The sequence below is a fragment of the Hyperoodon ampullatus genome (genome assembly GCF_949752795.1).
Source record: "Hyperoodon ampullatus genome assembly, chromosome: 1".
Lineage (NCBI taxonomy): Eukaryota > Metazoa > Chordata > Mammalia > Artiodactyla > Ziphiidae > Hyperoodon > Hyperoodon ampullatus.
The window spans coordinates 121,765,352-121,792,415 of record NC_136914.1 but is presented as its reverse complement, the minus strand read 5'-3'; the positions used below and the strand labels follow the sequence as shown (position 1 = coordinate 121,792,415).

The 27,064-nt window shown below is 44.1% G+C and overlaps 2 protein-coding genes and 1 pseudogene across 4 annotated transcripts in view; 2 read left to right on the top strand and 1 right to left on the bottom strand.

Annotated features, from left to right (window-relative positions):
- Positions 1–12,069, top strand: part of GNPAT (glyceronephosphate O-acyltransferase) — a gene marked incomplete at its 5' end in the record, with an annotated part of 32,561 nt that extends 20,492 nt beyond the window's left edge. For both annotated transcript variants that reach the window (XM_079698239.1, XM_079698238.1), the window contains 11 exons: positions 555–630; positions 883–1,034; positions 1,182–1,312; positions 2,751–2,974; positions 6,239–6,481; positions 7,914–7,993; positions 8,850–8,990; positions 9,265–9,364; positions 9,449–9,542; positions 10,009–10,070; positions 11,768–12,069. In XM_079698239.1, coding sequence (XP_079554365.1) covers positions 555–630; positions 883–1,034; positions 1,182–1,312; positions 2,751–2,974; positions 6,239–6,481; positions 7,914–7,993; positions 8,850–8,990; positions 9,265–9,364; positions 9,449–9,542; positions 10,009–10,070; positions 11,768–11,811 — 1,347 coding nt within the window. In that variant the 3' untranslated portion in view covers positions 11,812–12,069. The remainder of the gene's footprint in view (positions 1–554; positions 631–882; positions 1,035–1,181; positions 1,313–2,750; positions 2,975–6,238; positions 6,482–7,913; positions 7,994–8,849; positions 8,991–9,264; positions 9,365–9,448; positions 9,543–10,008; positions 10,071–11,767) is intronic.
- Positions 12,070–18,496: 6,427 nt separating this feature from the next.
- LOC307050525 (transmembrane emp24 domain-containing protein 2-like) lies at positions 18,497–19,102 on the top strand (annotated as a pseudogene). The gene has a single exon. The product of its transcript is annotated as a transmembrane emp24 domain-containing protein 2-like (transcript).
- A 5,521-nt stretch (positions 19,103–24,623) lies between these two features.
- Positions 24,624–26,966, bottom strand: EXOC8 (exocyst complex component 8; the record flags this gene model as incomplete). The annotated part of the gene is made up of 1 exon (XM_079702299.1): positions 24,624–26,966. The coding sequence occupies one exon, from the start codon at positions 26,964–26,966 to the stop codon at positions 24,780–24,782; it is 2,187 nt and encodes a 728-aa protein (XP_079558425.1). The 3' UTR covers positions 24,624–24,779.
- Positions 26,967–27,064: the final 98 nt, after the last annotated feature.

Here is a 27,064-nt window from a genome sequence, read left to right as displayed (position 1 = left end):
TTGCATTGGGTCTTCGTTGCTGCGTGCAGGCTTTCTTTTTAGTGGCGGCAGGCGGGGGCTGCTCTTTGTTGCGGTGCGCAGGCTTCTCGTTGTGGTGGCTTCTCTCATCGCGGAGCATGGGCTGTAGGTGTGTGGGCTTCAGTAGTTGTGGCTCACGGGCTCAGTAGTTGTGGCTCACGGGCTGTAGAGTGCAGGCTCAGTAGTTACAGCACACGGGCTTAGTTGCTGCGTGGCATGTGGGATCTTCTCAGACCAGGGCTCGAACCTGTGTCCCCTGCATCGGCAGGCGGATTCTTATCCACTGCGCCACCAGGGAAGCCCTAAATTCGTAACTTCTGAATGGACTCTTAGCTGGTTTTTCCCCCTCAAGGAATGTGCATATCGTCCGCAACCTGTTTACTCTGTGTGACTCTCTTGTCTAAGTTTCACTGCGAGCAGTGTTTGCTCAGAGGGCTGGGGAGGGAACTCGGGAAAAGGAATCAAAAGAAGCATTTATCACTTTGAGGTAGGCAATGGGTTTTGTGTTTTGTTTTGTTTGTGTTTTCTCTTTAAAGAATGGTTATGCTCCTGTTGAATTTTTCCTCGAAGGGACAAGAAGCCGCTCCGCCAAGACACTGACTCCAAAATTTGGTAGGTTCCTTACAGACTGAAGGAAAAACACAAACCCAGAGACTTCAGGCGTGGTGTCATCGTAGCTGATAAATAGAACTTGACACTTTTTTTGCAAGACGTTCTTTACTTCATAAGTGTAACTGTTTCTTTAAGTTCAACTGTTTATATTTATGGGCTTGGTATATAATGTATACTTCTAGCATCTTCCTGCGGCCTTGTTTGCTTTCCTTTTCAATATGTTTGAACAATCATTTCTCCGTACGTTTACAGGTCTTCTGAATATTGTGATGGAACCGTTTTTTAAAAGAGAAGTTTTTGATACCTACCTTGTTCCAATCAGCATCAGTTATGATAGGATATTGGAAGAAACTCTGTATGCTTATGAGCTCCTAGGGGTTCCTAAGCCGAAAGAATCTACAGCTGTACGTAAAGGATAGCCAAGCTTGATCATATTGGAATTTAAAGAAATTAAATTTCTTTAAATTTATATTTATTTATGATGTACTTTATACACCAACTGATTTCTGAATGTATTCCTGTTTTCTTTTCCCCTGTTGTGATACTCTCAGGGATTGTTGAAAGCCAGGAGGATTCTCTCTGAAAAGTTTGGAAACATTCATGTGTACTTCGGAGACCCTGTGTCGCTTCGATCTCTGGCAGCTGGGAGGATGGGTCGGAGCCCATATAACTTGGTTCCAAGGTGCAAGGCCTGTGTTGAAACAAGGATGAAAATCTGAAAGTGTAAACTGTGATTCTTGAGTTGACCACTTCTAGCACTGAAACTTGGTTATCTGAGATCACAAGAAGCAGAAAGCTTCAATTAATATGTTCGCCGGACACTTAACTGCAGGATATATACATTAAACATGCAAAGCCAGACAGTGCTCAAACAAACAAAACAAAACACAAAACCCATTGCCTACTCTCAAAGTAATAGATGCTTCTTTTGATTCCTTCTCCCCAGGCTCCCTCCCTAGTACCCTACTGACTTAAAAGTGTGAAGAAATAAGCCGTTGTTAAGAAGTGCATGTATGGGAATTGTTGAGCATTATTGGTAGGCCAGCCAAAGTATGTACTAAGTATTGTTTTTGATCCTAGAAAGGATTGTTTAATAATAATGAATGGGAGTGAGTCCCTGTTCTCAAGAAGGTTATAGTTTTGTGGGCAAGGAAATGTGTTAGCTTCTTTCAGGATGCAGGTACAGATACACATTTGGGTTTTCTTAATGTAGAGAAATACACCCGCAGGAGTAAAGGAGACAAATCGCCTGCCCAGCCAGGCTTCCATGACTGCAGCATCATTCGTAATTTATCCGTAGCGCCAGTGGTCCCACAGCAGCTGGCAGCCTTGCTCGCAGCTTCATCAGCTGTCAGAAGCAGCTGTTAGCTTTCTGCAGCCACAAGCTTTCACTTTGTCCGTCTCAAATTGGCCAGTTGTATCCATTACCAGGGAGTTCTCATTGGCTACAGCTTTCACATTAAGCCACCTTATGTGGCTGCTGTTAGGTCCTATGCATATATCCTTGCTCCAGCCAGCTCTGGGTAGGTTCTGGATATCATCTGACTCAACGCTGGGTGATCCACGCATGAGTAGTTTGTCAGGCAAGGACCAAGGCAGTGCTTAGCAGGTGCCCTGAAGCTTCTCAGAAGGGCGGTGTAGCAGTCAGGCCAACGGTACAGCCTGTCAGTACAGGCATGAGCAGTTGCCATACATATCATATCATCACCTGTTAGGTGTGTTCTACAAGAGACATGTTCAAAGTACTGTGGATTCTCAGGAGACAGCAGTTCAGTCCAGGGGAGGACGCATCGGTTTTCACAGAAGAAGTGATATAGCCCACTGACAAAGCAGCAGCAAGTGTTTTTTGTCTGTTTGTTTTGCCTGGAACCAGGGTTAATAGAACCAACCCTCTTACCTTGAGTATTTTTAATCACCTCTCAAGAGCATAGTCCAGAGACGAATGGACAGATCCCACTCTAGTAAAGTGAAAGTATATTTCTGCAGCATGACCTGAGAGAATTCAGTTGGCAGAAAGTATGAGAAACCTTCTAAAGGGTCTGTCTTCTCCCATTCCCTTCTCCACTCATGTTGTCTAAGTAGCAGAACTGTAATTGGTTGTTCTGTATTCTTCGTTTTAGATATATTCCTCAGAAACAGTCAGAGGACATGCATGCCTTTGTCACTGAAGTTGCCTACAAAATGCAACTCCTGCAAATTCAAAACCTGGTTCTGAGCCCGTGGCCTCTAATAGTTGCTGTTCTGCTTCAGAACCAGCCATCCATGGACTTTGATGCCCTATTGGAAAAGACTTTATGGCTGAAAGGCTTAGCCCAGGCCTTCGGGGGGTTTCTCACTTGGCCTGGTATGTATGTGGGACATATGTGGTGATAATGCTTGCTTTTTTTATTTCTTAATTTGGAAAAGTTGTAGCCTAGACATGAAAAAAACCCATATAGGACTTTAAGCAAAGCATTGCTCAGAGAAAGAAAGCCTAATCTGTTTTTATTACTCCTAGGACATTGAACGTAGCGTATCAATTATTTGAGAATAATTGTTTACATGTCATTTCTCCCTATGAGGCTCTGAGTAGACAGAGGACCAGAACACGCTCCCTTGCTTCGTAGCGGAGAAGAGAATAAATAATGACTCTGTACTCCACATATTCTTCCCTCTACACCCACCTCTTTCTTTTTTTTCTTTTAAACTTTTTTTTTTTTTTTTTTTTTTTTTTTTTTTTGGCTGAGTTGGGTCTTCATTGCTGCACGCGGGCTTTCTCTAGTTGCGGCGAGCGGGGGCTACTCTTCATTGCGGTGCATGGGCTTCTCATTGTGGTGGCTTCTCTTGTTGTGGAGCACGGGCTCTAGGCTCACGGGCCCTAGAGCGCAGGCTCAGTAGTTGTGGCGCACAGGCTTAGTCACTCCGCAGCATGTGGGATCTTCCCGGACCAGGGCTCGAACCCGTGTCCCCTGCATTGGCAGGTGGATTCTCAACCACTGCGCCACCAGGGAAGTCCCTATACCCACCTCTTTCTACCACATTATATTTGCAACCCATTTGCCTCACTGGGTTGTAAGGATTAAAGGGCTGGTCTTGGAGAACTGTATACAATTCTCTGATAATAACAACTTTGTAGAAACCTCACTGGAGTTATGAAGACTATGCTGGGAGTTTGGGATGTATATGACAATAGTTAGCTTAAGTTGTTTTCAATCTCTTTCATTTAAAATCGTAGAGACTACAATTGGAAATGCAGTCTTTTTAAGACCGGATAATTATTTATAGTCAAGTATTTACTGTCCACTCATTAAACCTATACTGAGTACCTAGTGGGTGCTGGGAACTACCAGGGGTGCAAAGATGAACTAGATGCAACCCCTGTTCTGGAGGCTCTGCTGGTGTGTAGAAGGCAGGGTGGGTAGTAATGTGTAAGCTAGTAGAGAGGGCTCAGTGACATAAAGACAGAGAGCTACAGACAGATTGCTGGGGCTTACTGAGACTGCTGTGCAGGAAAGGGCCCACACGCAGGGAAGATTTCATAGAAGTTACTTGAGCCCATCTTGGTGGGACGGTAGGAGCTCTTCAGGAAGACAGACGGAGAGGAGCGTTGCTAATGTAAGGATCAGGAAACATGCGATGGCTGGTGTGACAGCCCTGGGCATCCCTTGAGCTGCTGGCGGTTGGTAACATTAGAACATTGGCTCTGGGAAGGGAGTGATGGAGATGGAGATGTGGACAGAGGCTGGATGATAGAGGCCCGCCGCCTGGGGATCTGGACTGGAATCTGTAGGTCACAGGACGCAGACGTGGGTTTTAGCAGGGAAGTGTGACGGATTGGCCTTTAGCAAGCAGCCTGGTGTCAGGTTTTGTTGTGTTTTTTTATAGGGAGGTATGTTTTTGTTCTTTTATTTTGGCTGCACTGAGTCTTAGTTGCGGCATGCAGGCTCTTAGTTGTGGCTCCCGTGCTCGGTAGTTGTGGCACATGGGCTTAGTTGCCCCGTGGCATGCGGGATCTGGTTCCCCGGCCGGGAATCGGACCCGGGGCCACTGCATTGGGAGCGTGGAGTTTTACCCACTGGACCACCAGGGAAGTCCCCTGATGTCAGTTTTAAAGGTGGACCACAGTGGGGAGACAGGGAGACAAGCGAGAAGGTTGCCGTGCGTAGATAAGAACTCAGGAAGCCGAGCCAGGCAGCGGCAGAGGGCAGGGTGGCTGAGAGAGGCTGGGAAGAATTGCCAACAGGAGTGCCAGCCAGTTGAGTGTTGGTCACCGTGAGGGAAGTAAAGATGAATCCGAATCCCAGTATTGTTAACGGTCTGATGGAAAGCAAAGGACACGTGGACTGCAATACAAGGCAGAAAGTCGTGAAAGAGGAATGTTTGGCCCAGAAACGTGTGAAAGCAGAGGAATCTGTCTTTCTAAGGTGTTAGTTTTTCAAGAGGGAATAAATATGTGGCCAGTCCACAGCGAAAAGTACCTGTGCAACTGCCACGACAACTCCAGTTGTTACAAAGTGAGAGCTGCTTGGTATCCAAGTACCAGAAATCATGTAGTTATCAAACACTATTCCTAATTTAGAACATGTTATGTATATTCAGTTCCTTTTTGCTTTTTTACCCAGATTATCCCATATATTCTTAAGCATTCTATCTAGGCCTTTTTATGATGTACATGTCATTATATTGTATGTGTAAGATAAATCATCTCGTATTAGATATATGATATCATGTGCTGCATCCTTACCTTGAGCAAGCTGAGACAAGGCAGATTAGTCCAGAGCGAATGTGATTGAGTCCGAAAGGAAAACCACACCTCCCACTTGTCCCTTCCATGACGCACTAGCAGCACCTGTGGCCCAGCCCGAGCAGTGCCCCTGCCTAACACAGCTGTCAACCAGCTCTTTGGCTCAGGGGAACAATAAAAGTATTCCACTTATCAAGAATGTTGTTAAATATCACCATCTCTTTATTAGACTTATAATTCTAACTCCTTGGCTATCTCTAGGCCAGTGTAGTGTCAGGTGATGACTTACCGGGAACTGTTATGAGCCTGCCTCTTTAGTTATCTTTGATGTAGGAAAACCAGAAAAATCTCCTCAGCGTCCCTCTGTGCGCACAGAGACCTGAAGCTAGGAGAGTGCCTCTCTGGGCTGCCCTCGGGTTTACCTGCAAAGTTGTAAAGCAATATCCTTGCCATCTCAGAATTAGTCTAAGCGAAGTGTGTGTATGTGTGTATGAAGCATGTCTTCTTGTCTTAGTATTCTTAAATTCCCATATATGTGATTTTCTTGTCATGTAACTTGCAATTACAAAACCTTGGTTCCTGAGGAAGTGTTGGTTTTCAGAGTGAGAATTGATGTGCATTTCAGAATGGCTGACAGATTTGGGGTAGATAAGAAAGCATGTTACATGTCCTCAGAGAGAGTTGATTTATGAAAGACTGCTTTTAAAATACCCTTCACATATGGTTTCATTAGCTCAATTGGTGGAGTCTAAAACCCGTACCTGGCACTTGAAAATAAACGTGTCGGGTCACTAGCGTTGATTCATACTGGGCCTAAGACTCCCAGCGGTAACCATCCCATTTCTTTGCCATTTGCCTGAATGAATTGTCTGTGTGTGCGTGTAGATAATGAACTTGCTGAAGAAGTGGTCCAGTCCAGCGTTCTTCTGCATTCCAACATCGTCAGCCTTGTCAAAGACCGGGTGACTCTGAAAGTGGACTCTGGAGGCCCAGAAATGGTCGATGGGCTTGTTTTCCGGCACATCACTCTCCTCGTGTGCTCGGCTTACAGGAACCAGCTGCTCAACGTTTTTGTCCGTCCTTCCTTAGTAGCTGTGGCATTGCAGATGACGCCTGGGCTCAGGAAAGGTAACTTTTGGGAAGGTGGTCTTGAGTTTTGGAAGAGACCTGGCCGTTGAGTTCCATATAGAGAGCAACGTTTGAAGCCTTCTGTTATAATGCTCTGCCACATGCCTGCAGCCCACACACCAGCAAGGGATGGGACCTCTACTCAGACAGAGCTCATTAGGGTTTTTTTTCCCCTACATACCTGGCCATAGAATTTGGGAATTGCAAGGGACCTAAGAAATCATCTCATCTCAACCTGTCCTTTTATAAATAAGGAAAATGAGGCCCAGAGATTCCTGATCCCTTAAGGATCTGGGACTAGAGCACAGCTCCCCATTTGCTGGTCTGATACTCTTTTTCTGACGTCACTTCCCTCATCTGACGGAAGCAGACAGCGCGGGTAAACAGTCCAGCGGTGTGTGAGTCCTCAGCACACGGTAGCATTCTGGTCACACCGAGGAGTATAATAATGAGTAAAACTGTTTTTTTCACAGAAACCTGTAGTCAAGGCCAGGGGTTTTCTACCCGGGCTGCACCTTAGAATTTTTGGAGGCTGAGTCCCATCCCCAAAGGTGTCTGATGCAACTGGCTGGGGTGTGGGCCAGAAACTGATGTTTTTGTTTTTTGCTTTTCAAAGCTCTGTAGATAATTATAAGGAAAAGCCAGAGTTGAGAAACACTGGGCTCAGCCACAGACCTTCAGCCTTGGAAGGAACCTCAGAGGTCCAGCGTTCATGCCTTCATTTTGTGAATGAGGAAACTGGGTCCCGGAGAGGTCAGACAGCTTAGTTCAGGACACAGAAAACTCAAAGCTTGATCTAGTTCTATCTGAGGCTTCTTACGTTGGGATTTGTCCACAACTGCGGGGCACATACGTGGTCTTCTAGAGTGTTTCAGTGTGAACACCCTGAAATTGGAGGCAACCGTTTGTGTCCACATGGATGTATATTTTTCTAATGAGAAAATTCACATCAGAAAGATGGTCTATAGCCAACGGGCAGGGCTGACCTACACACCCGAGGGATAAGACAGTAGTCTTTATGATTGTGTGCCAGTGTGTCCTAGCACTAAAGGTACAGTAGAGACATCAGCAGATATGAGTGTAGAAGGGAATGAAGGAAGCCATTCCTTTCCTTCTCTGCTAGGGAACCACGTACAGGGGAAATGAAGTACCCTGGCTTCTGCAGAATGTGGCCTCTGGCCCGTTACCAGACTGACTGGTTAGAGACCTGGTTGTAATTCAGTCTCAACCACTGAAACTATGCTAGCCTGTAGTTTCTCTGTAGGTAAAATTTGGATTGGTTATAGCTTCCTTTGGGGGCCTTAATTCTTGTCCCTGGTATATGAATAATATGCCTTTAAAATACTGCATTTTGGAATATCATGGACTTCTTGGTACTCCCTGAATGTTTAAAAAGCAGAGTTGTAATTTTATGTAATGAATTTATTTCCAGAGGATGTCTACAGTTGCTTTCGCTTCCTATGCAATGTTTTTTCAGATGAGTTCATCTTTCTTCCAGGAAATGCACTAAAGGTAAATCCTTACTGCCAAAGAGCAAGTGTGTTTGTGGTGTGAGTTCTGGAAATGTTAGGCTTGGATTTACGGGTGTGTCTTCCCTCCCTTCAAGGCTACGTGCAGCAGAACAAAAGAGAAACATGGACACTCACAGTTCAACAAACTGTTTTAATTCTTGGTCAGGTTTAATCAATAACTTAGGGATTATTTGGTGAGAGGAACCAAATCTTTGAACCATTAGTGCAGCCACTGTAAATAAACCAACTCTATTTTGTTAGAAAATTTAGCAACCAGCACACATTTTCCAGCACCACTTGTTAGAATGAGTAGGGCCTTTTGCTTTGCGATTAGAGAACAGTGGTCCTGCCTGGTGGTGTAGACAGCAAGTGAAGGGTCGGGCTCCCAGAGCTGGACTTCTGGCTTGCTGGGCTGGGGGCAGCGCCAGCATTGACACATGGGTTAAGTGTCTGTTATGCTGAGGGCCACAGGTTTTATTCAGTAGGAAATGAGGGCAGCCGTTCTCAGCATAACATGATTCTCAGTACTTTTTGGACTTGCTGCATGCACTTCTATTCAAGTGCAAGGAGTATGGCTCGTCAGTGCAAAGCAAAGGAAAATCTATGGCCCAGGTGATGATTTCTGAGGCTCATCAGCGTTTTGGTGTTTGCTGTATTTGAGGTCCAGCATTGTGAGTGTTGGAACAGTGCTGCTCTGGTCCTGTCTGACAGCCACAACAGTCCGGGAAGGCTTGCAGAATTAGCTGGTGTCCCCCTTGTTGTGAGGGCGCAGGGCTGCACATGCTGAGCCAGCAGTGGATCATTGACCTAAGTTATAAATTAGAGGATGCATTCTGTCTTCTCCCCTCCCCTTGCAGGACTTTGAAGAAGGCTGTTACCTGCTTTGTAAAAGTGAGGCCGCACAAGTGACGACAAGGGACATCCTCATTACAGAAAAAGGAAATACTGTGCTAGAGTTTTTAATAGGACTCTTTAAACCTTTTGTGGAATCTTACCAGGTGTGTAAATCTTTCGCAAGTTCTCCTTCATCCTCCCATAGCAAATATAACTAAGACTTTCCTACCCTGTACTTGTTTCTGGTCTGAAGAGCAAGTGTCTTCCCCAGGTGAAAGGTAGAACTTTTTTTGGCGGGGTTCGGGGGGAGGTCTTTATTCTGCTCTAATATAATGTAGCATTCTGTTAAGAGGGGCAGTGTGAAATGATTCTTCTTCTCCTGTATTTGGCGGCTCTTTTTCACTTTCTGTTCCTCTCATCCTCCCTCTTAAAAATTAGATAATTTGCAAATACCTCTTGAACGAAGAAGAAGACTACTTCACTGAGAAACAGTACTTGGTGAACGTTAGAAAATTCACAGGTCAGCTTCTCGATCAAGGTGAGTCACACCTCTGTGGGCGGTAACTTCTGTTAGTTGAGCACAGAAAGTAAGCCATTAACTCTCCCTTTCCCTCTCTTTTAGGTGCCTCACAGTGTTACGATGTATTATCCTCCGATGTACAAAAAAATGCCTTAGCAGCTTTTGTGAGGCTCGGTGTGGTGGAGAAGAAGAAGGTGTAAGTAACTGTGCACAATGCCCAGGGGGAGCTCAGGGGGCAGCGACAGCTCAGAACAGTTGAGCACCAAGTCGAGAGAGAGATGTGGAAATGCAGGATCTAGGAAACATTACATCATGCTTCACTTATCTATGTCCTGATTAGCTAAGTCACTCTGAGTTACCATGCGAATTTTATTGTGGGTGTGAATAAAAACCATATTGAAGCAAAGAAAGAAAGTGCTTTAGGCTGGCATTTTAGCTTCAACCTAATATGGAAATTTATAGGTTAATTATAAGAAAAATTGGGGGGTGGGGCATGTTGTGTGTGTGTGTGTGTATTCTTACATATATATACACACAACTTTCAACTATTTAAAACTAGCTCTGAGGAAGACTGTTTAAAAGTAGTCTTACTATATAAATAATGAATGTTGTCTTTTCCTCCTAGTTTATGTAATAAGAAAGCTTGTTACTTTTTCTCCTAGAAATAGTGATTATATATTTACTGTGAATGAACCTGCCACAACAAAGTTAGAAGAAATGCTTGGTAAGTGCTGTTTAATAAAAATATGATGGGTTTGCACATTGCATTTATCAACATATAGTAAAACAAGAAAGTATGGCACTAAATACTTTATCAAAATGAACAGCAGAGTTTTAGTATACGCAGAGAACTATTTCTGTCATCTAGAATTTTCTCAAGGAAACTAAGGAGAAAACTAACAGAGAAGACACAACAGGCATAAAATAGGCGGTCTTATACAACATAAAAAGGATCAGCTCCTGACATAACTAATCAGGGTCCAAGATCTAGACCCTTCACATCTAGTCTTGGTGAGCATCAAGAAAATCCCTCTCGTTTTGGTCCTTAGATTCATTTGCTCCCTCTCCACACTCAAATCTCTTCTTTCCCGTGTAAGGGGTCGGGGTCAATGTCCACATCATATATAGACTCTGAACTTGAAATTGGGGGCTGATAGCACATCCTTGAGAGAATAATCTACTCCAGACTCTTCTGCAGATCCTATCAGCTTATAAAGAAATAATCCAGCTCCAAAAGGCGAGGCCATTTGTTTATGGTATACAGTAAGAGTCAAGACTTTTGATATAAACAGATTTGAAAGGTCAGAGGAGGTAGAGAATACTTCTCATAGGAATGATGGGGTGACTTTAGAAGGGGAGGGTGTTAGCTTTTGAAAAAAAATAATTGCTGATTATATTGAAAAAGCACTAGCTCACTGAGTGGATATTCTTTTTTTTTTTTTTTTTTTTTTTTTTTTGCGGTACACGGGCCTCTCACTGTTGTGGCCTCTCCCGTTGCGGAGCACAGGCTCCGGACGCGCAGGCTCAGCAGCCATGGCTCACGGGCCTAGCCGCTCTGCGGCATGTGGGATCTTCCCGGACCGGGGCAGGAACCCGTGTCCCCTGCGTCGGCAGGCAGACTCTCAACCACTGCGCTACCAGGCAAGCCCTGGATATTCTTACAAGTAGTATTTTTGTACCTAATCGTAACTCAGTACACGTGTCAAACCTGTATAGAAGAGCTTTAGATAGATGTCTGCTGGGATTAGGGGAAAACCAGGGCAGGCATATGGTTAAAGGAGAGTCATTGAAGAAAAAAGTATAGAGGGCAAAGGTATAGTTGACAGAGATAGGGAAGGTGAAAGTACTAATTTCTTGTTGAAGAAAATACGTAGGTTGAAATCCCAGTCTTTTTTCTTTTTTTTGGCCGTGCTGCGACTTGCAAGATCTTAGCTCCTTGACCAGGGAATGAACCTGGGCCCTCAGCAGTGAAAGCACGGAGTCCTAACCACTGGACTGCCAGGGAATTTCCCCCCAGTCTTCTATTTATAGTATGTCTGAACTTTCAGAATACGTAACCTTGAAACTCGATTTTGAATTTGATGAGAGGGGCATAAAGCTAAAATAAACCCCGAAGCCCTCATCGTGAGGACGACGGGATTGAGTTCCTCCTCTCGGAAGGCAGATAGGTGAGTGTGAACGTACTAGACCACCATAGACGTGCAGTTCAGGAAAGATGACTGTGGGGCTGGCCATGCCCGTCGTCTCTGAGACACCACTGCTTCTCCAGCAAAGGGCGCTGCTGTCTCCATTGGTGCTTTGTCAGTCTGTAAAACTCTGCACAAGTGTCATGTGTTTCTCTTTTGCCAGTGCCTAAATAGTTGTACAAGGAAGGGCAAACTCAATATCATTTCATGAGCCGTCTCTGTCTTTCTCCCTTAGGTGGTAAGACACCGGTAGGAAAACTGGCAACTGCAAAGCTTTAATGATTGCCAAATGGTTATGGAAAAATTGGTCATATAATTACTGTCATCCAAGGACTCGTAAGAGGGAAGCAAAGGAAGAGACCCATCTTCTCGTCCTTCATAAGGCGTCAAGAACGGCGGGCTCAGTAGAGAGGAAGGGTGACCAATTTAAGCAATCCGTGAAATCTCCTCCACGATGGTTAAAAAGGCATTTGTGTCCAACTCCGTGTGTGTTTTAAAATAAAACAGGCTTTTGGAAACATGTTTGGAAAAACAAAACCCAGCTCCTATTTCACTAACACTTTTTAACTTATTACATGTATTAAACTGTTACGTTGACTTCTGAATTAAAGTGCAGCATCGAGTCAAAAGGCTCTGGCTATCAAAAGAAAACTACTAGAAAGGACATATCTTAGACTTCTCCTGGCTTTCTTTAATTAAAGTTGCCTCAAACAAGTGCACATTTGACAGAGATCTGTAATATGGTAGCTCGCTTACAGTAAATTTTGCCACCCAAGGGCCTTAATCAATAAAACTGAATTAGAGAAAGTACATGGAACAAAGAGAAGTTAGGAGAAGTATCATATATAGGCTTAACAATTCAAGGGAAGAAAAGTTTGAAATAAGGTGGGTGAACAGCAAAAACCTTGACAGCTAGCCACTACTGGAAGTGACATTTAAGCTGAGAATTAGGGTGAGAGGAGCCAGTCCTTGAAGTGTGGGGTTGAGGTGACAGGAGGTACAGGGGGTGGGTGTGCAGAAAGAATAGTGATTGAAATGTCTTGGGATTGGTTCCAAAGGACCTGAAATCTGGCTGAAACGAGTCATGGGAAGTGAAATTAAAAAGAAAGGCAGGTGTATTTGTCTGCTTGGGCTGCCATATGAAATACTACAGAGTGGGTGGCTTAAACAGCAGAAATCTGTTTTCTCACAGTTCTGGAGGCTGGAAGTCCAAGACCAAGGTGCCAGCAAGGTATGTTTCATTATGAAGCCTCTGTTCTGGGCTTGTAGGAGACCACCGCCTTGCTGTGTGTTCACATTACCTCTTTGTGCACCTGGAGACAGAACAGTCTTCTCCGCTGTCTATTCTTAGAAGGGCACTAACCCTGTCAGATGAGGGCCCCACCCCCATTTACCCCATCTAGCCCTAATTACTTCCCAAAGGCTCATCTCCAGATACTGTCACACTGGGGATTAGGGCTTCAGTATTTGAATTTGGGGGCCACCATCGAGTCCATAGCAGCAGGGCTCGACATCTGTAGTGGCTTAGAGACTCTTGTAAAACATTTGAACAGGAATATAAGTGCCACGGGAAATGCTAAAAAGTTTCTCGACGTGGTTGTAGGACTATCTGTATGCAAATTCCTGGAATGTGTGTGCGTTCCCCAGAGGCCAAACTGTTTCTGCTGCACATTCGGATTGGAGAGCCATTGCTCTAGTCCGTGTGTGAGGGGCAGAGGGGCCCTCCGTGTGGCTCTGCTTGTTTGGGGAGCCAGAGAAGACTGGCGTGTGTGGAGGCTGCGTAAGAGCTGAGGAGTCAGTTGGGCTGTTCATGGCTGAGGGCTGTATGGCATGCCACCCAAACGGCACCGAGCTGCTGCCCTCCAGGGAGACCAGAGCAGTGGGGAGGCGGAGTCCTGGCCAATTCTAGCTGTGTAGGCATGCCTTACAAAGAATCCCTGTACACCCGGTTTGGTTACTTGTTCTCTTCTCATGCCATGAATATATGTGTTGAAGACTAAGGTGACTTTTATCTACTTTGAGACCTGTTTGTAATGCATTTCAGGTTTGGGGACAAAGACCTTGGAGTTTTGGGTGCACGTGGCTGTAGACTTGTCTCCTGGCCAGCTCTGGCATCAGAACCACACAAGTAAGCAGACAGAGGAGAGGCAACAAAATGGGGTGCAGCCCAAACCAAATGAGGCATTGCAGCAGAGGGAGACAGCTGTGGGAGGTGGCAGGGGGCACTTTTCCCCTCTCAGTCTCCTCAAACCATCCCAAGTCACCCAAGTCAACCTGAAGCCTTAGTCAAAGAACAGCATGCTTCATATGCTGTCAGAGCTTCAAAGCGTATATCCTGTACCGTGCCGCACACGAGCTCCTGCACACACCGCAGTTACAAGCCACACTGCTGTCCCTAAGGCCTTCCCCTCCACACCCCCGCCCAATCTATAAATTCTGGAGCTGCTCCTGCTTTTAAGTAAGTAAAAAGACCCTTAACATCTGGTTTTCCAGAACAGTCTCCCATCCAAACAGTATAATGTAGCAGCTAAGAATGCAGGCTCCAAAGCCCAACTGGCTATGAAATCCAACTCTGCTGTACAGTAGCCCTGTGTTACATGTGATTTGTTTAAACTCTCAGAGCCTCAGTTTCCTTATCCATAAAATGGGGATGATGCTAATACCTCTTGAGTTGTGAGAAACGTGTGTCAGTGAAATGTTTGAAACAGTCCTTGGGAGTAAGTGTAACCTGTTATTACTGCTACTCCTGACTGGGACAAGCCCTCCTTGGCTTCTCAGAGTAAATGAGATTGGGTGCTTCTGGAGTGGTCATTATGGCCATAGGCACTCGCATCCCTGACTTAGAGCAGGTCTCAGCCTAGCTGTTCAGCCCAACAGCATTATGGGGTGGTGCGTTGCCCCATCTCTCTCTCTCTCTCTTGCAGACACCTGCCATCTTCCAAGGTCAGCTGGGCCTTGGTGGAAATCACAGCTTTTCTCGACATCCCTTCTTCCTTCCACCAATAGAATGGAATCCTTCAACATGGGGTAGAAAACAGATTTTGATGCCGCCTTTGACTTGTTCGTATCTTTACTTTTTTTTTTTTCCAGATTAAAGTTATCAACTCTGACAGAAGTGTGAATCCCCTTCAGTAGGTTCACACACATCATTTTTCTAGAGCCCACCCTGGCTGGGCTGGTTGCTTTCGAGGCCTGCTGTATAGCTGTCAACCTGGGGTTTCCTGTCACTGTTACCTTAACAGTTCCCTTCACTTTTCTGCATGGGGCTCCCCTCCCTCTTGGATCCCATGTCTTTCTTTTTGTTTATTTGTTTATTAATGTTAGTGAAGCCCATGTTCCAGGGGTATGAGGGATTAATATTTTAGACTTCACCTGCTTAAAAATATCTTTTTTTGCACTCTCATCGTTGTCTGATGGCTTAGCTGGGTATAGAATTCTAGGTTAGAAGACTTCCCTGGTGGTGCAGTGGTTAAGAATCCGCCTGCCAATGCAGGGGACACGTGTTTGAGCCCTGGTCCAGGAAGATCCCTCATGCCGCGGAGCAACTAAGCCCGTGCACCACAACTACTGAGCCTGCACTCTAGAGCCTGCGAGCCATGACTACTGAAGCCCGCGTGCCTAGAGCCTGTGCTCTGCAACAAGAGAAGCCACTGCAATGAGAAGCCCGTGCACCGCAACGAAGAGTAGCCCCCACCCACCGCAACTAGAGAAAGCCCACGCGCAGCAACGAAGACCCAATGCAGCCAAAAAATAGATAAAAATTTTTTTAAAAAGAAAGAAAATAGCATAGAATTCTAGGTTAGGAATAATTTTCTTTCAGAATTTTGAAAAGCATTCTCCATTGTCTTCTGGTTTCTAAAGTCGACTAGAACATTCTGATTCCTGAATGTAAACTGTTTGCTTTCTCAGAAAGTCTTTAGAATCTCAGTTCTGAAATTGCAGGTGATGTGCTTTGTTCTCAGGGAGTTTTTGTGGCTTAAACAAATTTATTATTGTACTGCTTAGGAGGTCAGAGGTCTGGAAGGAATCTCAACGGGCTGAAATCCAGGGGTCAGCAGGGCCACGCTCCCTCTGGGGGCTCTAGTGGGCTACTCTTGGTTGCGGTGCACGGGCTTCTCATTGCTGTGGCTTCTCTTGTTGCAGAGCATGGGCTCTAGGCGTGCGGGCTTCAGCAGTTGTGGCACGTGGGCTCCAATAGTTGTGGCTCGTGGGATCTAGAGTTTAGTCTCAGTAGTTGTGGCACACGGACTTAGTTGCTCTGCTGCACGTGGGATCTTCCCGGACCAGGGCTCAAACCCGTGTCCCCTGCATTGGCAGGCGGACTCTAACCACTGCGCCACCAGGGAAGCCCTCTGATTCTTATTGATTGAGGCACATGCCAAAATAATTTTGTCTTCAGCAACTTTACTTAGAAACACCAGCTTGAAATAATTCTGTATATAAGTGATCGTCTGGTTAATGACAGAGTGAAAAAACTGGGCCTGGGACCTGGTCTTGAATACAGCCTGACACTCAGTGGGGAGACACCTTAGCCAGGTATATGGCTTTCGCTGAGTCTCTTCCTGTATCTGTACAATGAGTATAACAATACCTATTTTCCAGGTTATTGTCAGGATCAAATGAGATGAAGCATGTAATAAAGGGCCTGGTGCAAACTAGTCACCTCATAAATGAGAACTGTCATTAGTTATTAAAGAAATGTGCTCAATAGTATTTATTTAATAAGCTTTTATCATCTATGTTATGCCCAACACTGCTCTAGGGAAGTTGATGGGAAAAAATGAAATGCAAATATTCTGTGTGAATGAAACATACATGTGTTTCTCAATACATACAGAATGTATTTAACATACAGACAGCTTACGTATCCCGTACATCTCTGACACAGTGTGAAATGGAGGAGAGATTCAATGGGATACCTCCTTACCTCCTTGTAAGAGCTCTGACTGTCCTGGAAGCTTGGGGTGGCTCATTATATGTGAAGTGACACAAGTCACCTGTGTCACACCGTATGATTTTTCGTTCTCATTGTTCAGGAATCAAAAGGAATGCGGATGTGTCTCATCACTTCACTGTCATTATTATCATGCTGCACACACTCACCTATGAATGACACAAACACTGGATATCCATGCAAAAATTCTACGGAAATATTCATTAGAATCGGGCACTATATTAAAAGAATTATGCGATACAACCAAATAGAATTAATTCAGAGTGTGAATGCGGTTCAGTGTTAGGAAATCTATCTTAAAAACTGGTTACCGGGCTTCCCTGGTGGCACAGTGGTTGAGAGTCCGCCTGCCGGTGCAGGGGATGCGGGTTTGTGCCCCGGTCTGGGAAGATCCCACATGCCGCGGAGCGGCTGGGCCCGTGAGCCATGGCCGCTGAGCCTGCGCGTCCGGAGCCTGTACTCCGCAACGGGAGAGGCCACAGCAGTGAGAGGCCCGCGTACCGCAAAAAAAAAAAAAAAAAAAAAAAACTTACCAAATTAATATGACAGAGGAGAAAAATAATGATTAGCTCACTAGATGCTGAGATTCATTTGATAATTCAACATGCATTCCTGACCTAAAAAAATTAAAACCACAACTCTTAGTTAACTGGAAGAGATGATCACTTCCTTAACGTAATGATCAAAAGCCAATATCAGGCTTTGAGGGAAAAAAAAAAAACAGGAAAAACACTTCTAGTAGATACATATCTGGTATAATTTCTAATTCCTTGATATTAATATCAAGCAAAAACTATGATTAACATAGTTTTGGATGTTCAACTTAATATAGAATATTAAGAGAACTCCATAAGATGTATAAAAATTTGAGGCAAAATTATCCTTATTTGGGTAATGTGATTATATACTGGAAAGCTCTTAAAGATTTCATTCACAAAAGCATTACAGATGAAGTACCGAGGAATAAACTCACGAAGAAGAAACGTGCAAGATCTACCTGAAGAAAATTTGAAAATGCTGCTGAAATATGAAAGTACACTTGCATAAATAAATAAGAAGATTCAAAATTATAAAGATGTCAAATTTCCCTAAATTAGTCTACATTCAATATGATTTCAATCAAAATGCCAACTCTTTTGGAGGATGGTAAGAAATGTCATTAACTTATTCAAAATGCAATTTGAATAATAAACATGTAAGAATACTTAGGAAAAAAGTGAAACAGCAGAAGAATGAGACCAGTCCTACCAGTTATTAAATTACAAATCTACAATTAAAACAGGTTGATAATGGCACAGAAATCAAAATACCAGTGAAACAGAACATAGAGCCCAAAATGTACCCAGATACACATCTAGTACAACTATAATAAATTAATAAAATGGCATTTCAAGTAAGGGGGGAAAAAAGAAGGATGATTCAAAATTACTGCAGCAATTTGCTAATTATTGATAGTTGTGGGAAAATGAGATTCTTACATTATTCTTTAAAACAAATTACAGATGGAGCAAAATTTCAAATACTACAATATACTAAATTGCTAGAAGAAAAGCATGAATGTTTTTGGAATCCGAAAGTGAGTAAGGCCTTTCAAAGTCTGACTGAAAACATAGGAATCACACAGAAAAAACTCAGGTAAGTCTGGCTTCATAACAGATTAACATATACTGTACTCCAAAAATAAATAAATAGATAAATGAATAAATGACAAACGAGGGGGAAAATATCTGTAACACTTAGTACACATGAAAAATTAATTTCCTAAATATACTATAAACTACAAAATCATAAGACAAAGATCATCTAAGAAAAGAATGGCAAAGGACAGATGTAGGGCGCTTGATAAAAAAAAGAAATACAAGGTTGCTGAATCTCACTCATAAAAATTACAAGCAAAGCTTGGTAAGTTTTTTTCACAGATGAGTAAAAATGAATAAATCTTATTACAATCGGAATACGCTGGAGGCCACAGTCCCGGTCCTGGGTCCTGGCTTCGGACCCAGCCCCACCATGAGGACGCTCGCTGAACTGCTGGTGCTCCTAGCCGCCCTCCGGGCCATGGCCTCGGGCTACTTCGTCAGCATCGACGGGCATGCCAAGGAGTGCTTCTTCCAGCCGGTCACCTCGGGCACCGAGATGGGCCTCATCTTGGAGGTGGCCAAGGGCAGCTTCCTGGACATCGACGTGGAGGTTACAGGGCCTGATAATACAGGAATTTATAAAGGAGACCGGGAGTCCAGTGGGGAAATACACATTTGCTGCTCACATGGATGGAACATAATAAGTTTTGTTTTAGCAATAGGACGTCCACTATGACCCCAAAGACAAAGTGGTATTCACAGTGATACTGGGGAGGCTCCAAAAGGACAAGACATGGAAACAGAAGCTCAACAGAACAAGCTAGACAAAATGATTAATGAGCTCACAGTGGCGATGACGGCTGTAAAGCATGAACAGGAATACATGGAAGTTCGGGAGAGAATACACAGAGCAATCAATGACAACACAAACAGCAGAGTGGTCCTTTGGTCCTTCTTTGAAGTTCTTGTTCTAGTTGCTATGACACTGGGACAAATCTACCTGAAGAGATTTTTTGAAGTCCAGAGGGTTGTTTAAAAAGCCTTTTCCTGATGATCCCAAAGTCATAATTCACTGTTTACCAAACATCTTTGTCATAATGATGTCATTAGTTTCTCCGTTTTTATTTTCTGAACTGTACATTCACAGCTTCTGTTTCTTTGTGATTAACAGATATTGGGGGAAAACACTTTTTTGGGAAAGTTATAGTGAAAATTTGACATGTGATTGGCATGATTTCACAATTGAATTCTTCCTTCATTATACAGGTCCTTCCAGAACTCAAACACTGTGAGTGGAATATAGGTGTATAGTCCTTATTATATCTTCTTTCCTTTTGTTTTCATCATAAAATGCAGTTTGTTCAGGATAGTACTTTACTGATAGCACTTTACTAGAAATGACTGCATTCTTGGGATCCCTTATCCTGCAGTTCAAGTCATTAAAGTTTCATTTTGTTGAGTCCTCACCAGAAACAACAATCTGAATCTTGATATTTTCTATCCAGCCTAACCTTTTTCCCCTTTAAAGTTTTACTTTGAACCTTAGAACTCAATCACCTCCACTTAAAATGTTGACACAAGGAGCTAATAACTATTTTTTGGTTTCTGCCTAACCTTGTAAGAAGTCTCTGTTAAAGCCAGTTCTCTGGGTGGTGCAGTGAACGGTAGTTCTTTTTCTTTCTATGACGGCACATAACACTTTCTCTATTCTTGGCACGTAGGAGGTATACATTCACATAATTGGAAAAATCTGGATTTCTGATGCCAAAGGGTTAAAAGCCTCTTGGATTTCTTTGCAGTGATATACGGCCACTATTTTATTTTATTTATTTTTATTTTTATTTTTTGCGGTACGCGGTCCCCTCACCGTTGCGGCCTCTCCCATTGCTAAGCACAGCCTCCGGACGCGCAGGCTCAGCGGCCATGGCTCACGGGCCCAGCCGCTCCGCGGCATGCGGGATCTTCCCGGACCGGGGCACGAACCCACATCCCCTGCATCGGCAGGCGGACTCTCAACCACTGTGCCACCAGGGAAGCCCACACTATTTTATTTTTGATCAGTGGTATTTTGGCCACTAATTAGTGTACTGAGCATTACTGTCAGTACTAGGGTTTTTGTTTCTGGTTTTTTTGGCTCTTTCTTTTTCGGCACATGTGAATTTTGTTTTGTATAAAACGAAATGATGTTCTCTTGGTCTCTGATGATGGGTTTAAAATTAAAGGAGCATCTAGTTTTGGTGTGGGGATGATCCAGGACCATGTTGTGACTGATGTATATTAGTTATTTGGACTTTTTTTTTTTTTGATCTTTGCAAGGGGAAAACTACAAGTAACGAGTTTTATATAATTAATTTAAATTTGTTACAGGTTTTCACGTTCAGGATAAACAATTTTTCAACCTTGGGTGAAAATACTTGCAACGGTTTTAAGGTGACTGTGTTTTACCTTAGGACAGCTGTTGCATGCCAATTTGTGTGCGTGTGTGTGTGTGTGAAAACACTTCAAAATTGAGTTAAAAGATGTAAATTATTTGCTCCGAGGCATGTGGGGTCTTCCTGGACCAGGGCTCATAACCCGTGTCCCCTGCATTGGCAGGCAGATTCTTAACCACTGCACCATCAGGGAAGCCCCATTTACCTAAATTTAAAATGTATGGTTTGGCCGAGCAATTTCTAGAAATGTGTCCTAAGACACAGTCGCACAGGTAAGCAAAGATACATGCACAGAGAGCTTTTTTCAGGATTTTTGGCAATCCTGAAAAAAACCTGAAGACAGCAAAGTAATTGGAAAGTGCGCGATCCTGACAGATCCATTCATTGTGATTGAATGCTGTTCAATCACAGAAAAATCCAGCCCGGTGAGGTACTGACGTGAGCAGTTCTGAGAAATATTGAACTGGTGGCACCCGAGTAAGAGCAAGAGGGTCAACAGTAGGTGCTGTACAGTCCAATTTCTGGGGAAAAGATGTATGAGAAACTCTTACAAGTGGCATCTATGCTGAGGGGGTCACCAGGGGCTCGGGCAGGATGACGTGGACTTTTTACCTCCTACCCTCTGCACGATGGAAGCTTCCTTAGTAGGGGTGCATTACAGACACAGCGTTCCTCTCCTCAAATCTCTAGCATATCTGCAACGGCACTGTGACAGTGACATTCCTTCACAAGACTGTCCCAAGCACACACGCACTCCTGCTGCATGTCTTTGCTCACACTTGCACGCCCATCTTCCTTGCACTCATAAATCTTGTCCCCTCTTCCAGGACCTGCTCCAAGGCCAACAATTCCACGAGGCCTTTCCAAACTCCTCAGAATAACACTGCTCTCTTCCTTCTCAGCATTCCCATGGCACTTAAACTGCGACACGCAGGTTTTTTGGTCTTGTGTTTTTTTTTTCACCCAACACGGTTTGCAATTATTTATTTATTGATTGATAAACTAATTAATTTTGCTGAATTTAATTTGCAATAGTTTTGCCTTTAATTTGCTAATTTATTTTTTCCAAGTTTTTATTCTCTATTTTCACCAATTTTTAAGCATATTAAGTGAAAGCATGCTTAACGTTATTTTGTCCTTCCCACCCGCGTTTTAGTCAATGTGAGGCATAGCATTCCCTAAATACTGTTAAATCAATTATACGTGATAATTCCCACAATATCCACGTATTATTTTTTTTAAAAAAGGAGATCCTTGTCATTTATGATCCTAGTTCCTAGGTCATATAGACCACATTATATTTTTTTCACTTAAAGATGTGCAGATAGTATGAAACCCCCTTTTTATATTTTTATTTTTACTTATTTATTTTTGGCTGCACCCCGTGGCATGTGGGATCTCAGTTCCTTGACCAGGGATCAAACCCACGCCCCGCCCCCCCCCCCCCCCCCGCACTGGAAGCATGGAGTCTTAACCACTGGACTGCCAGGGAAGTCCCTAACACCCAGTTTTTAGAGTAAATTCACATTTTGTACATCTGAAATCTCCCGTTCAAGGGAATCCTAAAAAGTTGCCATCTGACTTAATTCACAATTCTGATAGTAGCAGAACACTTACTTAAATAAGCTAACAGTTTTCTACCTATTACTCCTCATATAGAAAAACAAAAACTAGAAAACTAGGCTTTTAAAACATTTCAGTAACATGAACATAACAATATTAAATCCTCATTAAAGAAAAGAAATAAATATAACATTGTAATATCAATCAATTTTATTCAGTGTAATAAAAATTTTCAGCTTTATTTTGGTAAAACATTTCAGATTCCCTCAGATCACAGCATACCAATAAGCAAAATGTACACATACTGATTTTATACTACACGTCAAGTCCCGAATTCCCAATCCCAGGAAAGCAAGTTGCAAAGTACAAGTGCTGATGACAACGATAGGTAGTGTTCTAAACAAAAATAAGTGAGTTTTCAGCACTTAAGTGAGATGAGGCTTTAATCAAAAACAGACTTAATTCCACAGGGCATCTTTCTTCAACACTAATTAATTCCATCAAGTCTGATTTCAAGCTCAAGTGAGTGTTATCTTCAAAGCAACCGAGACAAGGCAATCAACACTTAAGTGGTATAATACCATATGTACTACATTTTTGGGCAATCTCTAACCGCATTCCATTTTCAGACCTTGTTTTGGTGTCTTACTGAACGAGAACTAGAGAGAAGAGCTCTGACCCCACTTGGAGGAAATGCAGTGAAATTGCTCTGTCCTGGCACAAAGGCACGTTGCAACATCGATGGTCTTTAATCAACTTCCCACACAAACTGATTCACCAACAGCCTAATTCCTCCAGCTACAACTTTAAGGAACACACAACTTTTAACAGAAGAAAATTCTGTACTTCCAGTTTTAAAAAGCAGACAGTTCTGTGAAAAGGCTACCATTGAAATAGCATCTGAGAGCATATGCACTGAGGTTTTTAACACTTCATGCCGTAAGAGAAGTGTTGATTTCAGAAGTATCATTTCATGGGCCCAGCATCAAATATAGACACAATACATGTTTCATACAATATAATTTTGGAAACTTTAAGTGGCACAAAATAATCATAAAATTTTTATCAAATTCAAGTTTCCAGTGATCTTAAAAAACAAAAAGGCAGATTATAACTGTTTTTGTTCAACTGAGATATCCAGTTATGGTTATTATCTAGTAAATGCTAAAGTTATGTGAAAAAAAAGTCAAAGAAAATCTTTAACTTTGATAATTTTCAACCTTTTAGATATGCATAGCTAAATATAAAATAAGAGGCTCGTCTGGCATATGAGTAATCAAGTCAAGGAGCTTTACAGCCCTAACCTGCTATTAGAAGCTATTTTAGGTTTTACATAATTCCCACAGTCTTAATACCACTATTTTCCTTCAGATAAAAGAAACGACCTTTTGACGTCATCGGCATCAGAAATGACACTTAGGGACAAGAATCACAACTAGAAGTTAGGGGAAAAATGGGTCTTAGCAGCTTCTCCCCAGGTATGAGGAAGGCCACATAATCAATATACAATGGATGCAAGTTTAGAAACCTCGGGAAGCTCAAATTTCTTTAGTTATGTTTGTTTACTAAACAATCTGAAGTAAGCATTATATTCAGTTTGAGAAACAAATAAAATTTAAAAATAAAACATGAAAAATGCAGCCTGGAGCATTTTAGGAGTCACCAAAGGTTTTTCCCCCTTACTTTGGGCAAACTGTCTCATTTTTCTGTGAGACGAAAAAACACTTACCCTTAGCCACAAAAAGCTATCCACTTAGCCACAAAAAAACAAAAACAAATTTCTGCTCAAAGCAGTCATACTTAAGAACACCGTGGGGTCTGCATAGGATTTTCCCTAATTTCCCACCCACCCAGACCCTGAAATCTGAAAACTTTTCTCCCACTTGCATGAAGTCTGAGCCACTATGTGTAAACCACACCAAAGCACTGTCAGGTTCTTCAATGTGTCTTGTTTTTTATTTTTTTTAATATGATAAAAGGGAACTTCAGACAACTCAGAAATATGTAAAAAAAAAATTTGATGATAGTTCTTAAGATTTTCAAGTAAATGCTCCCAAATCAAGTGTTATCAAGCTGCTAATTAGCAGCTAAAAATGATGAACCATTTAAATTACGTTGGAACTGTGTTTATGACAGCTTCCTCTTGTGCTCTATAAGGATTGGAGTACTCAAGTCCACACACTAGCTACCTTCATGAAGGAATTCTTTTGACCAAAGTTTACCCTAAAACCAATTTCCTCAACTCCTTTCTTTCCCCCAAATTGTTCAGACACATTTTAAGGTGTGGAAGTATAGGGCACAGGGGGCTTTATATGGCACAGTACCCTAAGAAACCTAACATTTTTGTGAACAGGGAGACATTCACAACATACTTAAACTCTGTATTTACAGAAATTGTTTATCAGCGCTGCATAATCTGCACTGTGAGAAAGTGTGTCGTGAGTCAAAGGATAAGCTGAAATGCTATAGTGTGATGATATATACATTAGAGAGCTGCATAATTTAAAAGGAAAGCACATTATATATTTTAATAATTCCAATGTTTCTGTCATATGGCCTTAACATTTTTTTTCTTTCTCCTTTTGATTTTGCACTTCTATCCGAGAAGACATCTTTTATTTTTAAGACATGTTTGAGACTATAAAGAATATGCTACTGCAACTTAATATAAATAATCCATAAGCAATATACACGGATACACATAAACAGGTCCAGGTATCAGACCACTGACGTTGTACTTTCGGGATTCACACGAATCAGTCTCGATGCATTTCTCAGGTCCTGGAGTTGCTTGGCGGGTTTCCCCACACCCTCCTCAAACCTTTTCTCCACCACGGGGAGGACCGTTTCATACAGAAAGGATGCATTCTGTCTGATAAAAGCCTTCTTCTCTGGATCTTGCTCACACCGAAGACTGTAATCCACGTGCTGAACAGCAACCAAAATGATTTCCACCAGGCTCTCCAAAAGCACCATGTGCAGCTCCGGGAAATACAGCTTCAGTGCCTCTTCCAAGAAGCCCATGGTCTGTTTGGTGAAAGCAACCACCGTGTAACTCAGATTCACCCAGCAGTCATCCCCCGTGTACTGCTCGAAGTTACCCACTCCACAGCTCTTCATCTCCTCTTTGAGTTTCCCCAGGGCCTCTGGAGTCATCAAGTTCATCCTCCTCCACATTTCCTCAGAGTTGCGATGCTTAGTGGCTTCGATGATGATTTCTTTGTAACTGTGCAAGGCCCCTTGTATGTCTTTCACGAGGAGGGCATGGATGATGAAGGTGAGGTCTAGTCCGATGTCGCCCAGCTGCTGACAGTGCTCCTTTGCCACTTTTACACACTCAGCCGCTGTGGAGAGGCTCTCCTTACTATCAAACACCTGCTTGCTAAAAGCATCCACAAACATGCCCAAGGCTGACCTCGCCCAGACCACAAAGGCAGAGTAGCAGCCACTGTCAGTGCCCGCAAAGTCCGTCTCAAATTCCCTGGCGGTCTCCAGAAGGCTGGTAAAGAAGACGTGGCAGAGCTTATGAATGTAGAGTAAAGTGGCACCTTCAATGCGAAGCTGGCGTATTGCAGTATGCACAGCTGCTGCCCTGTTTCTCAAAAACAGCTCACAAGCCTTCGTGCACTGGCCAAGCCGGATTAGCTGAGAAACCGCCCGGCGGGTAGCCTTGGGACCACCTCTCAGGGACCGATCCGGGGAGAGTTCAAACACTAGCACCTCAGTGAGCTGGCGGACACGCTCGTCCACTCTGGCCCTTAGTTCTTTTACAGGAGGTGGGCTGGGCTTATCTTCCAGGTAACGGTTCAATTTATCCAGCAGGTCGACGGCCCCTTCAAAGTCCCTCTGGGCAATACAGACATCCAGGTCTTCAGGCAATTCCTGGATCCATTCCACTGAGAGGTCCACCTTCTCTTCTTCTGCCTCGGGAACAGCTGGTTCGCCGTCGTCTTCGTCCTCAAATGGGTTGCCAGCCTTGGAAGTCACCTGCGGTGGCCCTCGAGGGGCAGCTGCCTCCTCCTGCCCCCTGCGTCTTTTTTCACTGAGGGCCCTCTTGGTTTCCTCCAGCACTTCCAGCCACTCTCGTTTGATTTTTGCGTTTTCCGCTTGAAAAATACGGCTCTCGGGAAACATGAGCAGCTTGAACATGTCCTTCATGGGCGGGTTGTCCTTGACATTGACCACGGCCAAACCATCCAGGGGATAGAGGGCGTTGTAGCGATACATCCCCCGCCGCTGTGGCAGCCAGGTGGCCACCAGCAAACAGTCGTTCATGAGAAAGCCGTGCACCCGCTGCAGCTGGGCCATGTGGTCCGCCTCGTATTCCACCAGGTCCCCGTTGTACACCAGGTACTGTCCCGGCGTCTCCAGCAGGTGCCTGCAACCTTCCACCTTCTCAAGCAGGGTGGTGAGAGTGCGCTGCTTTCCTTCCTCGCCTGGCCCAGAGCTGTCGCGGGAGGCGCCCCCGGGGCTGGGGAAAAAGCCAGCCTGGCCCCGGAGGTGGTCGCGGCCCCCCGCGCCGCCTCCCCCCTCCTCCCCTCCGGAGGAGGCGGCGGCGGCCCCCGCGGCGGCGGCGGCGGCAGCCGGCAGCAGGGTAAGCGGGATGCTCTCCAGGCTGCTCTTCTGCTCGGTCAGCAGGTGGCTGAGCTGATACATCTCGCTCTCCAGGTAGGAGATCTCGCGGGCCGTCTCTATGAACTGCCGGTAGTTCTGGTAGACGTTGCGCTTCAGGTTCTGCGCCGTCTCCTCCGCCAGCGCCTGGATGCGCTGCCGGTGCTCCTGCAGGTCTCGGTCTCCGTCCGACTGCTGCGAGAGCTGCTTCACGTACAGCCGTGCCTCAAAGCCTCCCGACTCCAGCTGCCGCCGCAGGCGGCTCGCCCCGCTGTCTGACATCGCCATCGCCATTTCCGTCCGGGACTCACGCAGTCCCTGTCACTATCGCCGTCGCCGGTGCCGCTGCTGTTGAGGCCCACCCAAGCCGGGTCCAACTGAAGGGCTGCGGA